Source organism: Miniopterus natalensis, chromosome 20 (genome assembly GCF_054644295.1).
Source record: "Miniopterus natalensis isolate mMinNat1 chromosome 20, mMinNat1.hap1, whole genome shotgun sequence".
Taxonomy (NCBI): Eukaryota; Metazoa; Chordata; class Mammalia; order Chiroptera; family Miniopteridae; genus Miniopterus; species Miniopterus natalensis.
The window spans coordinates 24,087,090-24,101,861 of record NC_142100.1 but is presented as its reverse complement, the minus strand read 5'-3'; the positions used below and the strand labels follow the sequence as shown (position 1 = coordinate 24,101,861).

Sequence of the window (14,772 nt, the reverse complement as noted above, 5' to 3'; positions counted from 1 at the left end):
TTAAAATGTGAAGAGTAATTTTAGTCTCATCAGCCAGCATTTGCCAAAATGTAATGTGTGAGACAGGAGTAATAATAGTTGCTCTTTTTTCTGATGTTCTCTAGCCTGGCTCCTAAAAGAGACAGGAAGAGGGGAAACCAGGGTGTTATTCGAATGCCCCCATGAAAACCAGGGAACATCTTGAATCTCAATTTATTTTGAATTATCACCACAAAACTACTCTCAACCATGGCGGATGCTAATTATTTCAAGTCCTAGTTCAGTTTCAAACATTGCAGATATTAAGAATTTGAGCCTTGCACAAATAAAAATGAGGCTCAAAACAAAGAGGAATGCTGCCCTACAGATCAAATATTTATTCTATATTTAACTAAGCACAAGATTAAGGATTCCAAACAGGATTTTTAAAACATATAGTCACTCCATTTCATCATATGGGTATTTATCCTGTTACATTATGTGTACTGTTCCGATCAGGTTTCTCAAGATTTGAATAATTTTTTAAATTTGCCAAAATGAGACCTAATAAGTCACAGATCTCATTTCTAAAGACTCTTGGATTATAAACAGAATGTTGAGAGGAGTAACATTTGAGGTGCGTCACTTGGCTCAGTCACTGACATTTCTTTACCCTTAAATAGGGAGTGGACATTTCATGATCCTGACTAGTAGGCAAAATATGTCCCTCAGAACTGAAAACACCATGGTAAACTAACAGGCTTTGGATAGTCTATATGTATTGAATCATACATAAACTCAACTACAATTTGATTCAATTTAAAAAATCAGGACAAGACGATTCTAATTCCAAAGAATGGCCAAGGATTGCTAAAATTATAAGGGTCACTGCGTGTGGCACTAAATTGCATCAAAATGGGAAAGCTAAATAATACCACACCTATACTTGACAAAAGCTGAATGGCATGAGAAAACAGACAAAAGCCCCAGTGCTTTTCACTAGATCTTTTCCTTCTCTTACTCAAGAAAATAATATATAAATACTGCCATGGTATATTCAAATATTTATGGATATGGCTAGCTACCAGGAAGTTTTAAGTTCCTGCAGCCTTGCTGAGTGGAGTGTCCAGCATGAACATGTTAGATGGTATAAAGTAGCTCCAAAAATCAGTGCAAATGTGCATTCCATGTCTACTGTGTGTGAATCTCTTCAAATCATAGGCTAAGTTTAAAAAGGAAAAACTGAGTTACTTGTGTCTGAGAAGCAGCAGTGCCAATTTTAATCACCTCGTTTCTAGAAAAGAATGTTTCATTTATCTGTTACTCAGATATTTAGCATCATCACTCAAAACAAACGCAGACTTTTAAGACAAAAGGAAGCTGTCAGTTTTTGAGAGCCTGGTATGTGCCAACCACTGTATTAGATATTCTGTATCAATGCTTCTCAAACTATCTATGGTGAAGGACCAGTTGGGTCTCTTTCCAATCCACTGCAGAACACAACTTTTGTAAAACAGAATAAAATCAATTACTACAAAAATAATAGGAAAAAAGGACACAAAATACAAGTCCCAAGTTTTATAAATAAGTGTAACAGGTATAAAATTAGTCTAGCAACTTTGATGAAATTTCTAAACGCTTACTTACTACCCTCAGTTTCTGTGCTTATCTTGTCATTACAGGCAACAGACAGTCATGGTATATGGACAACACTTTGAGTAGCCAGGCTCTATTTAATTTCCCAAAGTAATTTTAAAAGCATCCAAGTTCTTGGTAGTGACAACAGGCTAAAGGAACTCAAGTGTCTTTTGGAAAAAAAGCTGGATTAAATAATCTAAAGACCCTTTTCAGCCCCACAAATTCTATGACTCTGAATGCTAAAGATGTGAGGTGACTGGTAAATAAAACCCTTATTGCCTAATGGCACACCAACAGAGTAAAAGAGGAAAGGTGATTAAAAGAGGGAAAATAAGCTCAGAGAAAAGGAACAAGAATGTAATCGGAGGCAGACACCGAGGTGAGGGGTAAGAGGGTTTAGACACCAACTACAACAGCAATTATTTGGGGGCATTCACAGTGGGGGTGCAGCTCTCTTACAAATCTCTGAAAATCAGACTTAGTAATAATTAAATCTAAGACATGAAAAATGGTTAAAATACCTTTAAGAACACTGTCTAGTAAACCAGAGACATATGTAAAAAAAATAAATAAAAGATTTCTATAAAAAATATTAAAACATTAATTAGCATTGAAAAAAGCTCCTGGCGCCCTAACCAGTTTGACTCAGTGGTTAGAGTGTAGGCCCTAGGACTAGAGGGCCTCGAGTTCGATTCTGGCTAAGGGCACGTACCTCGGTAGCAGGCTCTATTCCCTAGGGCCGAGTGCGGGAGGCAACCAATCGATGTGTCTCTCTCACATTAATGTCTCTCTCCCTCTCTCCCTCTTTTTCCCCCTCTCTCCCCCCCCCGCTCTCTCCCCCCTTCCACTCTCTCTAAAAAGCAATGGAAAAAATATCCTCAGGTGAGGATTAAAAAAAATAATAATTAAAAAAATAAAATGACTACTTGAATGCTGCATCTGTAGTTATCAGCATTACTAAACCTACAATTTGCAAATGATGAATCTCCTTACTGTTAATCTAAAATTGCTATACACTGTGCTACGACCTAGTAATTCAGCAAAAACACTAGGGATTCAAGTGTGTACTCCAAGTGTCCCATCGTGGAACATTAATTATTTCACGATTGTGCTTAATAGCACTTTAGAAACTCAAAGCTCCACACAAATATTCAACATTGTTGGGAAAGAAATCATTTAGCACTATAAACATCCCTTTAAATGATAAACTGTCAATAGTAACGAATTGCAGAAACAGACTTTAATAATTACTACAAATTTATAATTTATCAAACTTCATCAAACAACACTCTAAATGCTAAAAACCTCTTAGCCTCCTATAAGCTTAAATTATCTTTAAAATAGATGGGGGAAAAAACAGTAATGTACAAGACAATTATAGTGCACCCATAAATTACTATGCAGCCATTAAAAATTATATTTTTAAGTTAATTTGACAAAATGGTCCCAATAAGTGATTAAAGGATACAAAACTGCACAGAGCATATAATCCCAATTATACATGAAGAAACAGAACCTGAAACTAATATAAAATAATATTGAATGTCAACTGTCATAATAATTTTTTTTTTTAATTTAAAAGAGAAAAAATAGTAAAAAAATTAATATGGCTACTTCTGGACAGTGCAATCAAAGGATATTTCTTTTCCCTCTTACACTTTCAGGTATTTTCTCTATTTTCTACCACATCCATGCATTAATTCTTTTCTTTTCTTTTTTTAATATATCTTTATTGATTTCAGAGAGATGAAAGGAGAGGGGGAGAGAGAGACAGAAACATCAATGATGAGAGAGGCACTGATCGAGCCCGCAACCCGGGCATGTGCCCTGGCCAGGAATCGAACCCCGACCACCTGGATCCCAGGTTGATGCTCAACCGCTGAGCCATGTTCGGCTGGGCCATGCATTACTTCTTCATAATCAAGAAGTACATAGGGTAGCTTTAAAATACAATCAATTTAATATCAGTTTTTTTCATATAGGTCAAAACACATAATTACTCCTTATATTGACATGTAAGAGAGAAGATGTAAGACCATCTGAGTTGAAATTGTCTGTGTAACAACTGCTGTGCACTCTGAGCACACTCCAGGGGCCAGTGCATCTCTTCCCAGAGTGGGCAGCTCCCTGGCTCTGCGGGCCTCTGGCAGCATCCCCGGACCATCAGAATAAGAAGCTGTTGCTCTCTCCTGCCTATATATGGACATGGTCTGTTTTAACCAGATTACTGACCCAGGCAAATGAGTATATGCCAGGAGGCCAAGGAGATCATGCCACAAGAGAAGTGCTCTGAGGGGATATGGTAACAGCTAGGCAGCAGGAATAGAAAATTGGCTCCTTCTGGCTGACCATGGTTCATCCTGCATTTCCAGGTACCCGATTACACCTATTGGACTCATTTTTGGAGTGAAAGCCATTGGCTTGAACAAATGATAAATGTAAGCAAATCCATGAATTCTAAAATAATCTCTATGAGGGTGTGAGGAAAAGAGGTCCTATCAAGCACTGTTACTTGGGAGTATGAATTGGTATGGTCACTTTGGAGAGCAATTGGGCAGTATCTATTAAAATTTAAAATGGTCACCTATGACCCGGCAAGTCTACTTACTTCTCAGGAACTACTCCAGAGAAATACTCCCATGTGTACACAAACAGGCATGCAAGGATATAGACTAAAGGATCACTTTTAACAGTGAAAAACTGAAACCAACCAAAATACCTGTTGAGGCAGTCTGAAGAATGGCCCCCAAAGGTGTCCTTAATCCCGGGAACCTGTGGATATGACTGTACATGGCAAAGGAGACTTTGCAGGTGTGATTAAATTAAGGATCTTGAGACAGAGAGAGCCTGGATTATCGGGTGGGCACTAAATGTAATCACAAGGGTCCTTGAAAAAAGCATGTGGGAGGGGTCAGTCAGAGGAGAAGGAATGATGACAGATCAGAGACTAGGGTGATGAACTTTGAAGACAGAGGAAGGAGCCACAAGCCAAGGAATACGGGAGGCCATTAGAAGCTGTGAAAAGGCAAGGGAACAGATTCTTCCCTAGTCTCCAGAAGGAACCAGATCTGCCAGCACCTCACTTTAACCCAATGTGACTCACTTCTGATTTTTGATTTCCAAAAATTTAAAGAATAAGTTTGTGTTGTTTTAAGCCATTAAGTTGGTGATTATTTGTTAGCACAGCAACAGGAAACTAAGATACCCATCAACAGGACAATGGCTACATAACTATGGTATTTCTGGAGTCTTGTGCAACACTTAAAAAAATGTGGTAGATCTACACATAAATTCATAGAAAGATCAAAACAAATCACTGAGGTTTTTAAAGAAGCAAGTTACAGAAAGATATGTCTAGCTTCATGAAGTGTTATGTATATACACATACATAAACATACACATTCGATAACAGTCTTCAAGGATATACAAACAATTTTCTCCCTGATTTAACTGGAGTGGGGAGTAGATGGAGACCAGGAATAAGGATGGTAGGTAGTCAAAAGGAACTTCAGTTTCATCTGTTACTTCCATTTTTATAGAATGTATTGGCTTTTAAAAATGTAATGGATACATAAGCTTTGTTAAAAATGCATGATCGAAGTACAAGTTTTACAATTTCTGCTGTCTTCTCTCCTTCTGAAACAACTGTGCATGTGTCCCATAGTTGATCACCTGCTGTTATTTACATGCCTACAACTATTGACTAAACAGCTTGCAACGCAGACCACACTCCTTGTGTTCACCCTACAACCACCGTTGTAAAACAAGATGGAAAGGGGGGAGGAGAAAGCAGGGGGCATTTCAGGAATTGACAGTCCTTTCATAATTATCACCACAAACACCTCATGACTTAAGAAAGAACAGGTGGGTGACAATCTACCCAGCAACCCTGCCAACAGGTGGATTCTGTGACAGTCAACGTGGAAGCCAAGAGGACAGATAATAATCAAGACTGGTTTATTTAGCAAGGCCTCAGGCCTACAACTGAGGAAAGCTGACATGAAGACTATCTATCATCCTATCTGCCTAGCCACATTACAGACAAACTGGGAAGGAAGAAAGGTCCAGAAGGATCTCTCTCTCTCTCTGTCTCTCTCTCTCTCTCGCTCACACACACACACACACACACACACCATCTCCACTACGCACTATTAGAGAAAAAAAAAAAATTCTGTGGATGGGATTGTTTGCTTTCATACACAATAAGCGCTGACGCAGTAAGCATGAACCAGCCTCCAGCAACAGAGCACCTTACAGAGTCCACACACAAACATACATATCACATGCCTCCCACCAACCCTGACATTAACCCTATCGTTACCCCCTCCCACAGGTGACGGGACAGTCTAGCACAGTGGTTTTAGAGCCTGTACCCTGGATGAAGTCAGATCTATTTCAGTCTCCGTTTTGCTACTAACAGTATGACCTCTGGCCAAGTTACTCCACCTCTGGGCCACAGTTTCCTCATCTGTAAAATAAGGGTAACAGTACCAGCGTCACAGGGTTTTGTGAGGACTGAACGAGTTAATGTGTGGGAAGCACTTAGCACTGAGTCTGGCACACAACATGCTGACACTGTTGTCATGGCCGTGGTAGAGATGGTGACAATGATGACAAAGGAGCTGCAGTGGAAGAAACCAAGAATTACTAAAGGTATGGAACTTGCCCAAGGTCACCCAGCTGGTAAGGGGCAAAGCTAGAATTTCAACCCCAGTCTGGCTCTCTTTAAACCTGACTTTGACCTCTAGACAATGCTGCCTCCCACAGTCCTCAGACACTTCATAACTTGACAGCTAGCCAGCCACGCCTGAGAGCTTTGGAGCCACTTGCCCGAGCTCACAGACCACTGCACCAAGATTCAGTGACTCTTATACCAGTGCCCACTAATTACATGGTCATCAATTCCACTGGTGAACAAAGGTAGTTTATTCATTTATTCATTAACGCTTCTAAATCTAGAATTTAGAATTCTATAAAAGTACATAAATACTTGCAAAGAATTTTGACCAAAGGATAAACAGGCTGGTAGTACCCTCCTAGGAGAGCAGATCAATATTTATAAATCTAAATATTGTCTCAAAAATTTCACTTGAGTGTATCCCAAGTATTCAAAGCCTTGACTATTTCAGTTGATCAGCTCCAAACCCAAATTCTTCTTCTCTTACGTGGCAAAAAAAGTTAAAAAGAAAAGAAAGAAGAAAATCCTGCTGAGTCTTTTTTCATTTCCTAAATATCAGTAGAGCATTCTGGCCTGTGTGGGTTTTGTTTATTTGTTTTATTGAGGTATAACTGCATAAAATAAACTACACACATTTAAACTGTACACTTTGATAAATTTTGACACATGAAATACACAACCATGAAACCATCATCACAATAAAAATAATACAACATACCCATCACCCTAAAAGTTTCCTTGTGCTCCTTTGTAATCCCCTCTCTGATCCCTTCCGGCCTCCCTCCATCTCCAGGCAACACTGATCTGCTTCCTGTGACTACAGATTAGTTCGCATTTCCTATAATTTCCATATAAATGAAATCTTACAGTATGTGATCCTGTTTGACTGGGTTCTTGCACTCAGCATAAATCTATGTTGTGAATATCAACAGTTCATGTCTTTTTATTGCTGAGTAGAACCTATTGTATGAATGTACCACATTTGTTTATCCACTCACCTGTTGGTGGACAGTTTTTAGCGACCACAAATAAAGCTGCCATGAACATTCATGTTCAAACTTTTGAATGGTGTATATGTGTGTGTGTGTACACGTGTGTCCGGGAGGTCCTTATAAACAAACACAATGAAAAACGAGAAACACTAAAAATGCTTGGGTTCAAAATTAAGCTAATTTTTACTATGGAGTAAAAAATATCTTGGCCCCATTGGTCAAGTCAATTAGTGTCTCTGTCAACATCCATATGTATGGAATTTTCACAAATGAGCTATTGTTTACAACTCCTTATAAATTGCCTTTATTTAAAAAAGACTATGTTCTGTGAAATGTAATGGAAAATACAATAACATTTGAGTGGGAATTTTTGAGCTGTTTTTTTATTTCTTACATTTATATTTATTTCAACACTTAAAATTAATTTCCTACATGCTTTTTGCTTTTGCCAGCAATGTAAAATTAAATACAGATAGCTATTTAAGGCCAAGGAAAAGCCTCACTCTGCACTTTTAATTCACACAAAGGGCAAGTCCTTATCTACAAGGCGCTACATGATCAGCATCTCCTGCACCCCCATCTCCCATCACTGTCCTCTCCCCTGGGCGTACGTACTGGGCTCAGAGCTCCAAACTAAGGGTGCTAAGGATGCGTGCCTCTCAGGGACTCTTGCTGCCCTCTGTCTGGAATGCGTGTTCCCCAGCAGCCTTTCCTGCCCAGCCCTCCCCACTATTCCTCTCCACCCCCCTTCCCAGCTATACTTTCCTTCAAAGCACTTACCATCTGACATTTATGTAGAGTACATGTCATATTCTATATCGGATCATCTGTTATTCTCTGTATCCTCCCACTAAAATAAAAGTGTTTTGAAGGTTTTTTTTCTAATCCTCTGCTATGCCCCCAACACTCAGGACAGAGGGCCCATCTTATTCCTGAATTCCACAAATACGTGTTGAATAAATTTGAAAAAGTTAATGAACCTCTAATCTTTCTCAAATGTGAAAAAGAGTAATTTACTAGAGCCCATTAATAGATGAATGCATAAAAAAGCTGAGGTACATACTGTATGTACAATGGACTATTACTTAGCCATAAAAAAGAATGAAATCTTACCATTTGCAATAGCATGAATGGACCAAGTGGGTATTATGCTCAGTGAAATAAGTCAGACAGAGAAAGATAAATACCATATGATTTCACGTATATGTGGAATTTAAATAACAAAATAAATGAACAAACAAAATAGATACAGACTCATAGATGCAGAGAACAGACTGAGGGTTACCAGATGGGAAGGGGGTTGGAGGACTGGGTGAAAAAGGTGAAGGGATCGAGAAGTGCAAATTGGTAGTTATAGAATAGTCACAGAGATTTAAAGTACAGCATAGGGTATATAGTCAATAACATTATAATAACTATGTAAGGTGCCAGGTGGTTACTTAAAATATTGGGACAATCACTTTGTAAAGTATGATTGTCTAACCACCATACTGTGCACCTGAAACTAATAGAAAATAATATTGAATGTAAACTGTAACTGAAAAATAAAATAAAATAAATAAGTTACAAGAAAGGAAACAGATATGAAGATATGTTTACTACCCTATCCTGAGCCAGTTATGAAACTTTAAATAGTTACAAATATGAGTATCATACATGCATGAAGGCAGTAGAGTATTATAATTAGGAGCAGATATGTTTGAGACCAACAGACCTGGGGTGAAGGTCTAGGCTCTCTTCTCTAACTATGTGTGATCTTGAGCAAGTCACATACCTGCTCTGCACTTAGTTGCCTTATCTGTAAAATGGGTGCAATATTTACAATTGTTCTAATGAGTAACAATATGTAGCTACTAAGATCTTTTTGAGAATTTAGTAAGATGATGCCTTACTTAGTAAGAGGATATACTTAATCAATATTATTATAATTAAATAATTAAATGTGAATACACCCACACAAATACAAATCTAATAGCCACAGAAACATTCTAAGCTACCCACTTCTCTTGATACTATGTAGCCTATGCAACATGTGGAAAGAAATGAAAAAAGTCCACAACTGCCAGTCATAAATGTTTATCACCCTTACACATATTGGTTTCTGAGAGGTAAAACCATAAACTTTTCAAGTTTTGGGGTTTTTTTTAAATCTATCAGGCCAGAGATGTTCTTTCTTCTAAAATCATTTTTCTGTGAAAACAGCTGACAAATTCACGCAACACATTTATACAGCAAACATCTTAGGAAGACCAACTTAACAACTGCAGTATTTTTAACCACTCCTACTCTTTTTTACCCTAAAAAAATAAATAAATTACATATGTAAATTGTTTGGACCTGTGAACTTAATCTCTAAGAAACAAAGAGCATTCACTTTCCATATCTCATACAACAGAGCCAATTAAATCGAAACATTTCCCCATCACAGCATCTTACCCCCTGAGTTTTCAAGCAGGTAAGACTCTCAGACACATCTTGCTTTTTATAGAACAGACCCAAATGAGACACGATAAAACTATGATACAATGTTAGGAATTCCCTACCAACTTGTATGTTCCTTGTGTTTTTTTTGTTTTGTTTTTTGCGGCCAGAATGTAAAATAAATCAATTAAGAGTTCACAATGGGAATGCTGCAACCTCAACCTCAAATCCAGACACAAAAATACAGCGGAACGTTTTCACATCTCAGGCACGTCACGTCCAAAGAAAGGTCTCAGCCAACGCGATCCGGTCACCGCCGTTTGCAGAAACACACAGTCATGGGTTTTCATCCATTTCCATAAACGTTCCTCGTGTCCGTCGAAAAGCCAAAGTGCACGCAAAACCGCAACAACACAAAAGATTCCTCGCCTTCCGTTTACAGCCAGAAGACAGGCCGTCGTCTCTGCGCCCTACCGGGGAGTGTCTTCTTTGCGACAATAAGAATTTCACTGCCCCGCATGCTACCTACACGTCAAAATGTTATCCCGCAGAGTGGATTGGGGCGGGGGCGGGGGCGGTGCCGGCATCGGCGGCCCCGGTGAAACGACACAGCCAGTATTCCCACCTCTGGGCTAAGGCAAAATCAAGTGAAGTCGATGGAAAGTTCCCATCACCCAGGCATATTTGGTTTCCTTCTGCCCCCAGAGCAGGAGCACAACTCGCTGAGATTTGCTTCTGCACCTGCCACGGCTCCGGAGCCTGCGCGTCTCCGCGACCCCCGCGCTCGCGACCAGGCCTCGCGGCCTAAAGCGCCCTGACCCCCGGCGGAGAGCGCACGGGGGGGGGACGGGGGGGCGCCGTAGCATCCCCCTCGCGGTCCACACCGCCCGCCTCCCTGACAAAGGCCCCGTGTCAATCCCAGGCATGACACGCAGAAGTTGCTGGATTGCCCATCGCGGACCCGCAGCTGCCACTAACCTCCCCCGGGAGGAGGAGGGAAAAAAAACACAAAAACAAACCAAAAAAAAAAAAAAATCACAACCCAGAACAGGGAAGGAAAGGAAAGGGGGGAGGTGTCGAGCGTAAAAATTAAAATGTCACCACAGCCAAGCAAGCTGGGTGTGCCCTGGAAGTGAGTCGGGGGGTCCGTGGGGGAGGGGAGCGAGGCCGCGAGCCGCCGTGGGGGGCGGGCAGTGGCTCCTCCAGGGCTTGGAGGCCGTGCCGGGTGCGAGTCTTAATAAAATGCCGGGGGTCGGATCGTTCAAAATGAAACCACAAATGAAATCCCCCGCGGGCCCGAGGACGCGAGGAGGGAGGCGGACCGTCCGCAGACCTACGGCCGCGGGTCTCCACCTGCCCGCCGCGCGCCCACACGCACCTGCCCCGCAGCCCTCGGGGGCCCCGGCGCTGAGGGGAGAGCCCGACACCCCCCCTCCCCGGGGCTGCAGGGCCCGGTGGGCGATTCTGACGGCGGGGACCCGGGGCGCAGCCTCGCTCACCTCCAGGTCGGTGTCGGCGGCCTCCGGGGCCCCGAGGATCTCGCTGGGCAGCTCGGCCAGGTCGGTGACGCGGATGAGCCCGTCGTGCAGAAAGATGGTCTCTTCCTTCACCGACAGCCACTGCGCCGAGTCCGCCGCCGCCGCCGCGGCAGCCGCCGCCGCCGCCGACGAGCCCATGGCCCCGGCTGAGGCGCTGACAGAGACGAGCAGCCGCCCGGCCCGGGGAGACGCGCGCAGGAGGCGCCGCGGTCACCAGTCCATGGCAGCAGCGGCCGCGCCCGCCTGCAACGCCCCGCTCGCTGTCTCGCTCGTGCAGCTCCGCCCTAGGCGGTCCGAGCCGCCATCCCCCCCACCCGCCAGCCCCGGAGACCCCGGCCCCGCCGCCGCTGCCGCCGCCGCCGCCGCCGCCCTGAGGAGCAGGATCCGCCTCTGGAGCTCAGCAGCCAACTGTCAGTGAGACGCCATGTTGGGGGCGGGGCTCCCGGCATGCCCCGCGGAGCGGACAATACGGCCCTGCCCACCGCTGGCCCCGCCCACCGCCCGCAGCCCCGGGGCCCCGGGTCGGCGGCGTCTCCGCGTCGCCTTGCCCTCGGCGGTGCCCTCAGCCTGACCTCCCCCTTCCTCCCCTCGCCATCTGCGGGCGCCCTGGGTCTGCAGCCCACCTGGGGAAGACGCCGCCTCCTCTCGTCCCCCCTCAGGTGTGCACCCCTCGCCCAGCCCAGACCCCCCGCGGGGCGTGTAGGTTCGCTCGCTGCCTTCCCGGGTACGTGTGATACATGCAGAAAACATGACACAGAGGAGGCGCTGCAACCTTGTTCACAAGCCCTGGGTGGAACCGCACAGTCGGTGCTTTGTAGTTACTAAAAAGCCTAGTACCCAATAAGCATTCAAAAGGCACTTAATAAATGCTCCCTGAGTGGAAGTTAGAACTATCGTTCTGTTTCATCAACATTCAACACCGATTGACATAAACCTTGAAAATGTGCACACCGTCCCATTTTTATAAAAAACAACAACAACAACACAGGGAAGAACTATACGTGCGGGAGCACACACCAAGCTGTTAACGCGAGTTGCCAAGCGGAGTGCGACGGGTCTAGAACCCTTGAAATCAGGATGTTACCTTTGTATCGTTTCCGCGCGTGCAAAAAAATAAAGCGCTCCTTTGTATCAAGGGACTTGAGAACAGATGTGCACAAAAACCACCTGCACACGGATGGTTATAGCAGCTTTATTCAGATTTGCTCAAACTTGGAAGTAACTGAGATGTCCTTGGGTAGGTGAATGGATAAACTCTAGTGCATCCGGACAGTGGAATATTATTTGGTGCTGAAAAGAAGTGACTATCAAGCCATGAGAGACATTGAGGAAACTTAAATGCATATTACCAAGTGAAAGAAGCCCATCTGAAAAGGCTAGCTACCGCATGATTCCAACTATAATACGACATTCTGGAAAAGGCAAGACTATGGAGACAATAAAAAGCTCTCTGGTTGCCAGAGGTTAGGAGGAGGGAGGCATAAATAAGTAGAGCACAAAGGATTTTTAGGGCAGTGAAAATATACCGTCTGATACCGTAATGATGGACACATGTCATTTATACATTTGTCAAAACCCATAAAATGTACAACAGCAAGAGTGAAACCTGATGGAAACAATGGACTTTGGGCGATCATGTATCAGTGTAGGTTCACTGACTGTAACAAATGTCCCACTCTGGTGCCAGATGCTGATAATGGGGAAAACTACCCATGTGTGGGGGCAGAGGGCGCATGGGAAATATCTGTACCTTCCTCTCAATGTTGCTGTGAGCCTAAAACTGCTCTAAAAAATAAAGTTTTAATAAAGAATAAGTAAATGAAAGAATCAGAAGAACATCAAGATGCATTACCCCTTGATCCAGCAATTCAACTTTGAGGAAGTTGTCCGAAGGAAATAATTAGATCCATAGTTAAGGAGATTATATATATATCTTATTATTGTTTATAACAGGGAAAATTATAATCAGTCTAAATGTCCAACAATATGGGATTGGTTAACTATAATGACAGCATATCCATAAGATGGATTATGATGAAACATCCAGAATAATGTTTATGAAGAATATTGACACAAGAGAGTGTTCATGATATATTGCTAAACGGAAAAAATCCGGCCAAAATAGTAAGGAAATTTTGAAGTTTAATTGTGTTTGTAGTATGATTGCATTTTTCAAATTGCATGCATGTATGACTATAGGTGTAGAATAAAAGTCTGGGAAGGTGTCATGCCTGATAAATCTCAGCAGTGCATTTACAGGTGACTAGAGAATTTGTGGTTTTTTGCTTTGGAATGTTTCCCAAGTTTTCTTCCTAGAGCATGCATTATTTTTGAAAAAAGCAAAAAGTTAAAAAATAAAAGCTATTGAGCACCTAAGAGTGAGGGTACATCCATTCATTTATCCATCATAACACCCTTCAGAGTACTCATTAATATCCCCATTTTACAAGGAACTGAGGCTCAGAATTAAGTGACTCACACCTGATTAGGAACTGGCAGGATGGAGACTTGAACCCATAGCTGGCTGTATCCTGCACTGCCTCCCTCCCAAATAAATAATTCATATACATTGTACTATAGCTACAACCTCATGCTCCTTACAATGGCTGTTAATTTCATTTTCATAATATGTATTCCTCAAGCGTTTGTTAAGCCACTAGTATGTGTCAAATCCTGGAAAGTATGTAAAATGGAGATAAAATATATCTGAAATAATATATGAAAAATTGACTCCCTACTCTCCAAGACCTGGACAGCTAATCTAACATGCAAAAAAATCTTCCACAGGGAAATGGCTGTCCTTCTCTGATTCACTCAAATATTTCTTGATTACTGATGTGTGACAGACAGTGTTCTTGGTGTGCAGTTACCGGATTGAGCAGGGCAAAAAAGTCTTCTGAGTGATAGACAAGAAGCAACATGACAAGTCTAGCAGTTTGGAGCAGATCAGTGCCATGAAAATAATAATGAAACAGGCTAACGTGAAAGAATGGCCATTTCATCAAATCCTCCTAACAGCCCTCTGAGAGAGGTAGTATATTACTAGTCCCACTTTCAGCAGAGACACCAAGGCCCAGTTGGATACTTTGTTCAAAGTCTCAAAGCCAGTAAACATCCAACCTGGGATATGAACCCAGATCTCTCATTCTACAATCCCCTCTTCCTTATTTTGGCTATAAAGACACCTCTTGATTTCTTTTGCTCACAACTTCCAAACCTAATGGCAACCATCACAATTTTTAAATGCTTAGGTTTGAGGATCTACATAACTATCTTGTACAGCTCAGAGAAAAATTCTCCTACACTTTTACTGTTTATATTTCAAGAGCAGTAGTCAAGGTGCCCAGGAACTATTGCCCTTCATCACAATTCATGAAAATAGCACATATCCAGGACTGAAAGTCTTTAGACTGCATAATGAGTAGTTATTTAATATTTTAGCAACAGTAATTAATTAGTCATAGGACCGCATGGCTGCCACTGTACCATGATGAGGCTGCTGATGAATTAATATTTATAGAACCCCCTCTGGAAAAAAGACCACTTG

At 42.3% G+C, this 14,772-nt stretch overlaps 1 protein-coding gene across 2 annotated transcripts in view; it reads right to left on the bottom strand.

Annotated features, from left to right (window-relative positions):
* HECTD4 (HECT domain E3 ubiquitin protein ligase 4) overlaps positions 1-11,476 on the bottom strand; it is a 122,380-nt gene extending 110,904 nt beyond the window's left edge. For both annotated transcript variants that reach the window (XM_087828682.1, XM_087828683.1), the window contains exon 1: positions 11,187-11,476. In XM_087828682.1, coding sequence (XP_087684808.1) covers positions 11,187-11,363 — 177 coding nt within the window. In that variant the 5' untranslated portion in view covers positions 11,364-11,476. The remainder of the gene's footprint in view (positions 1-11,186) is intronic.
* Positions 11,477-14,772: the final 3,296 nt, after the last annotated feature.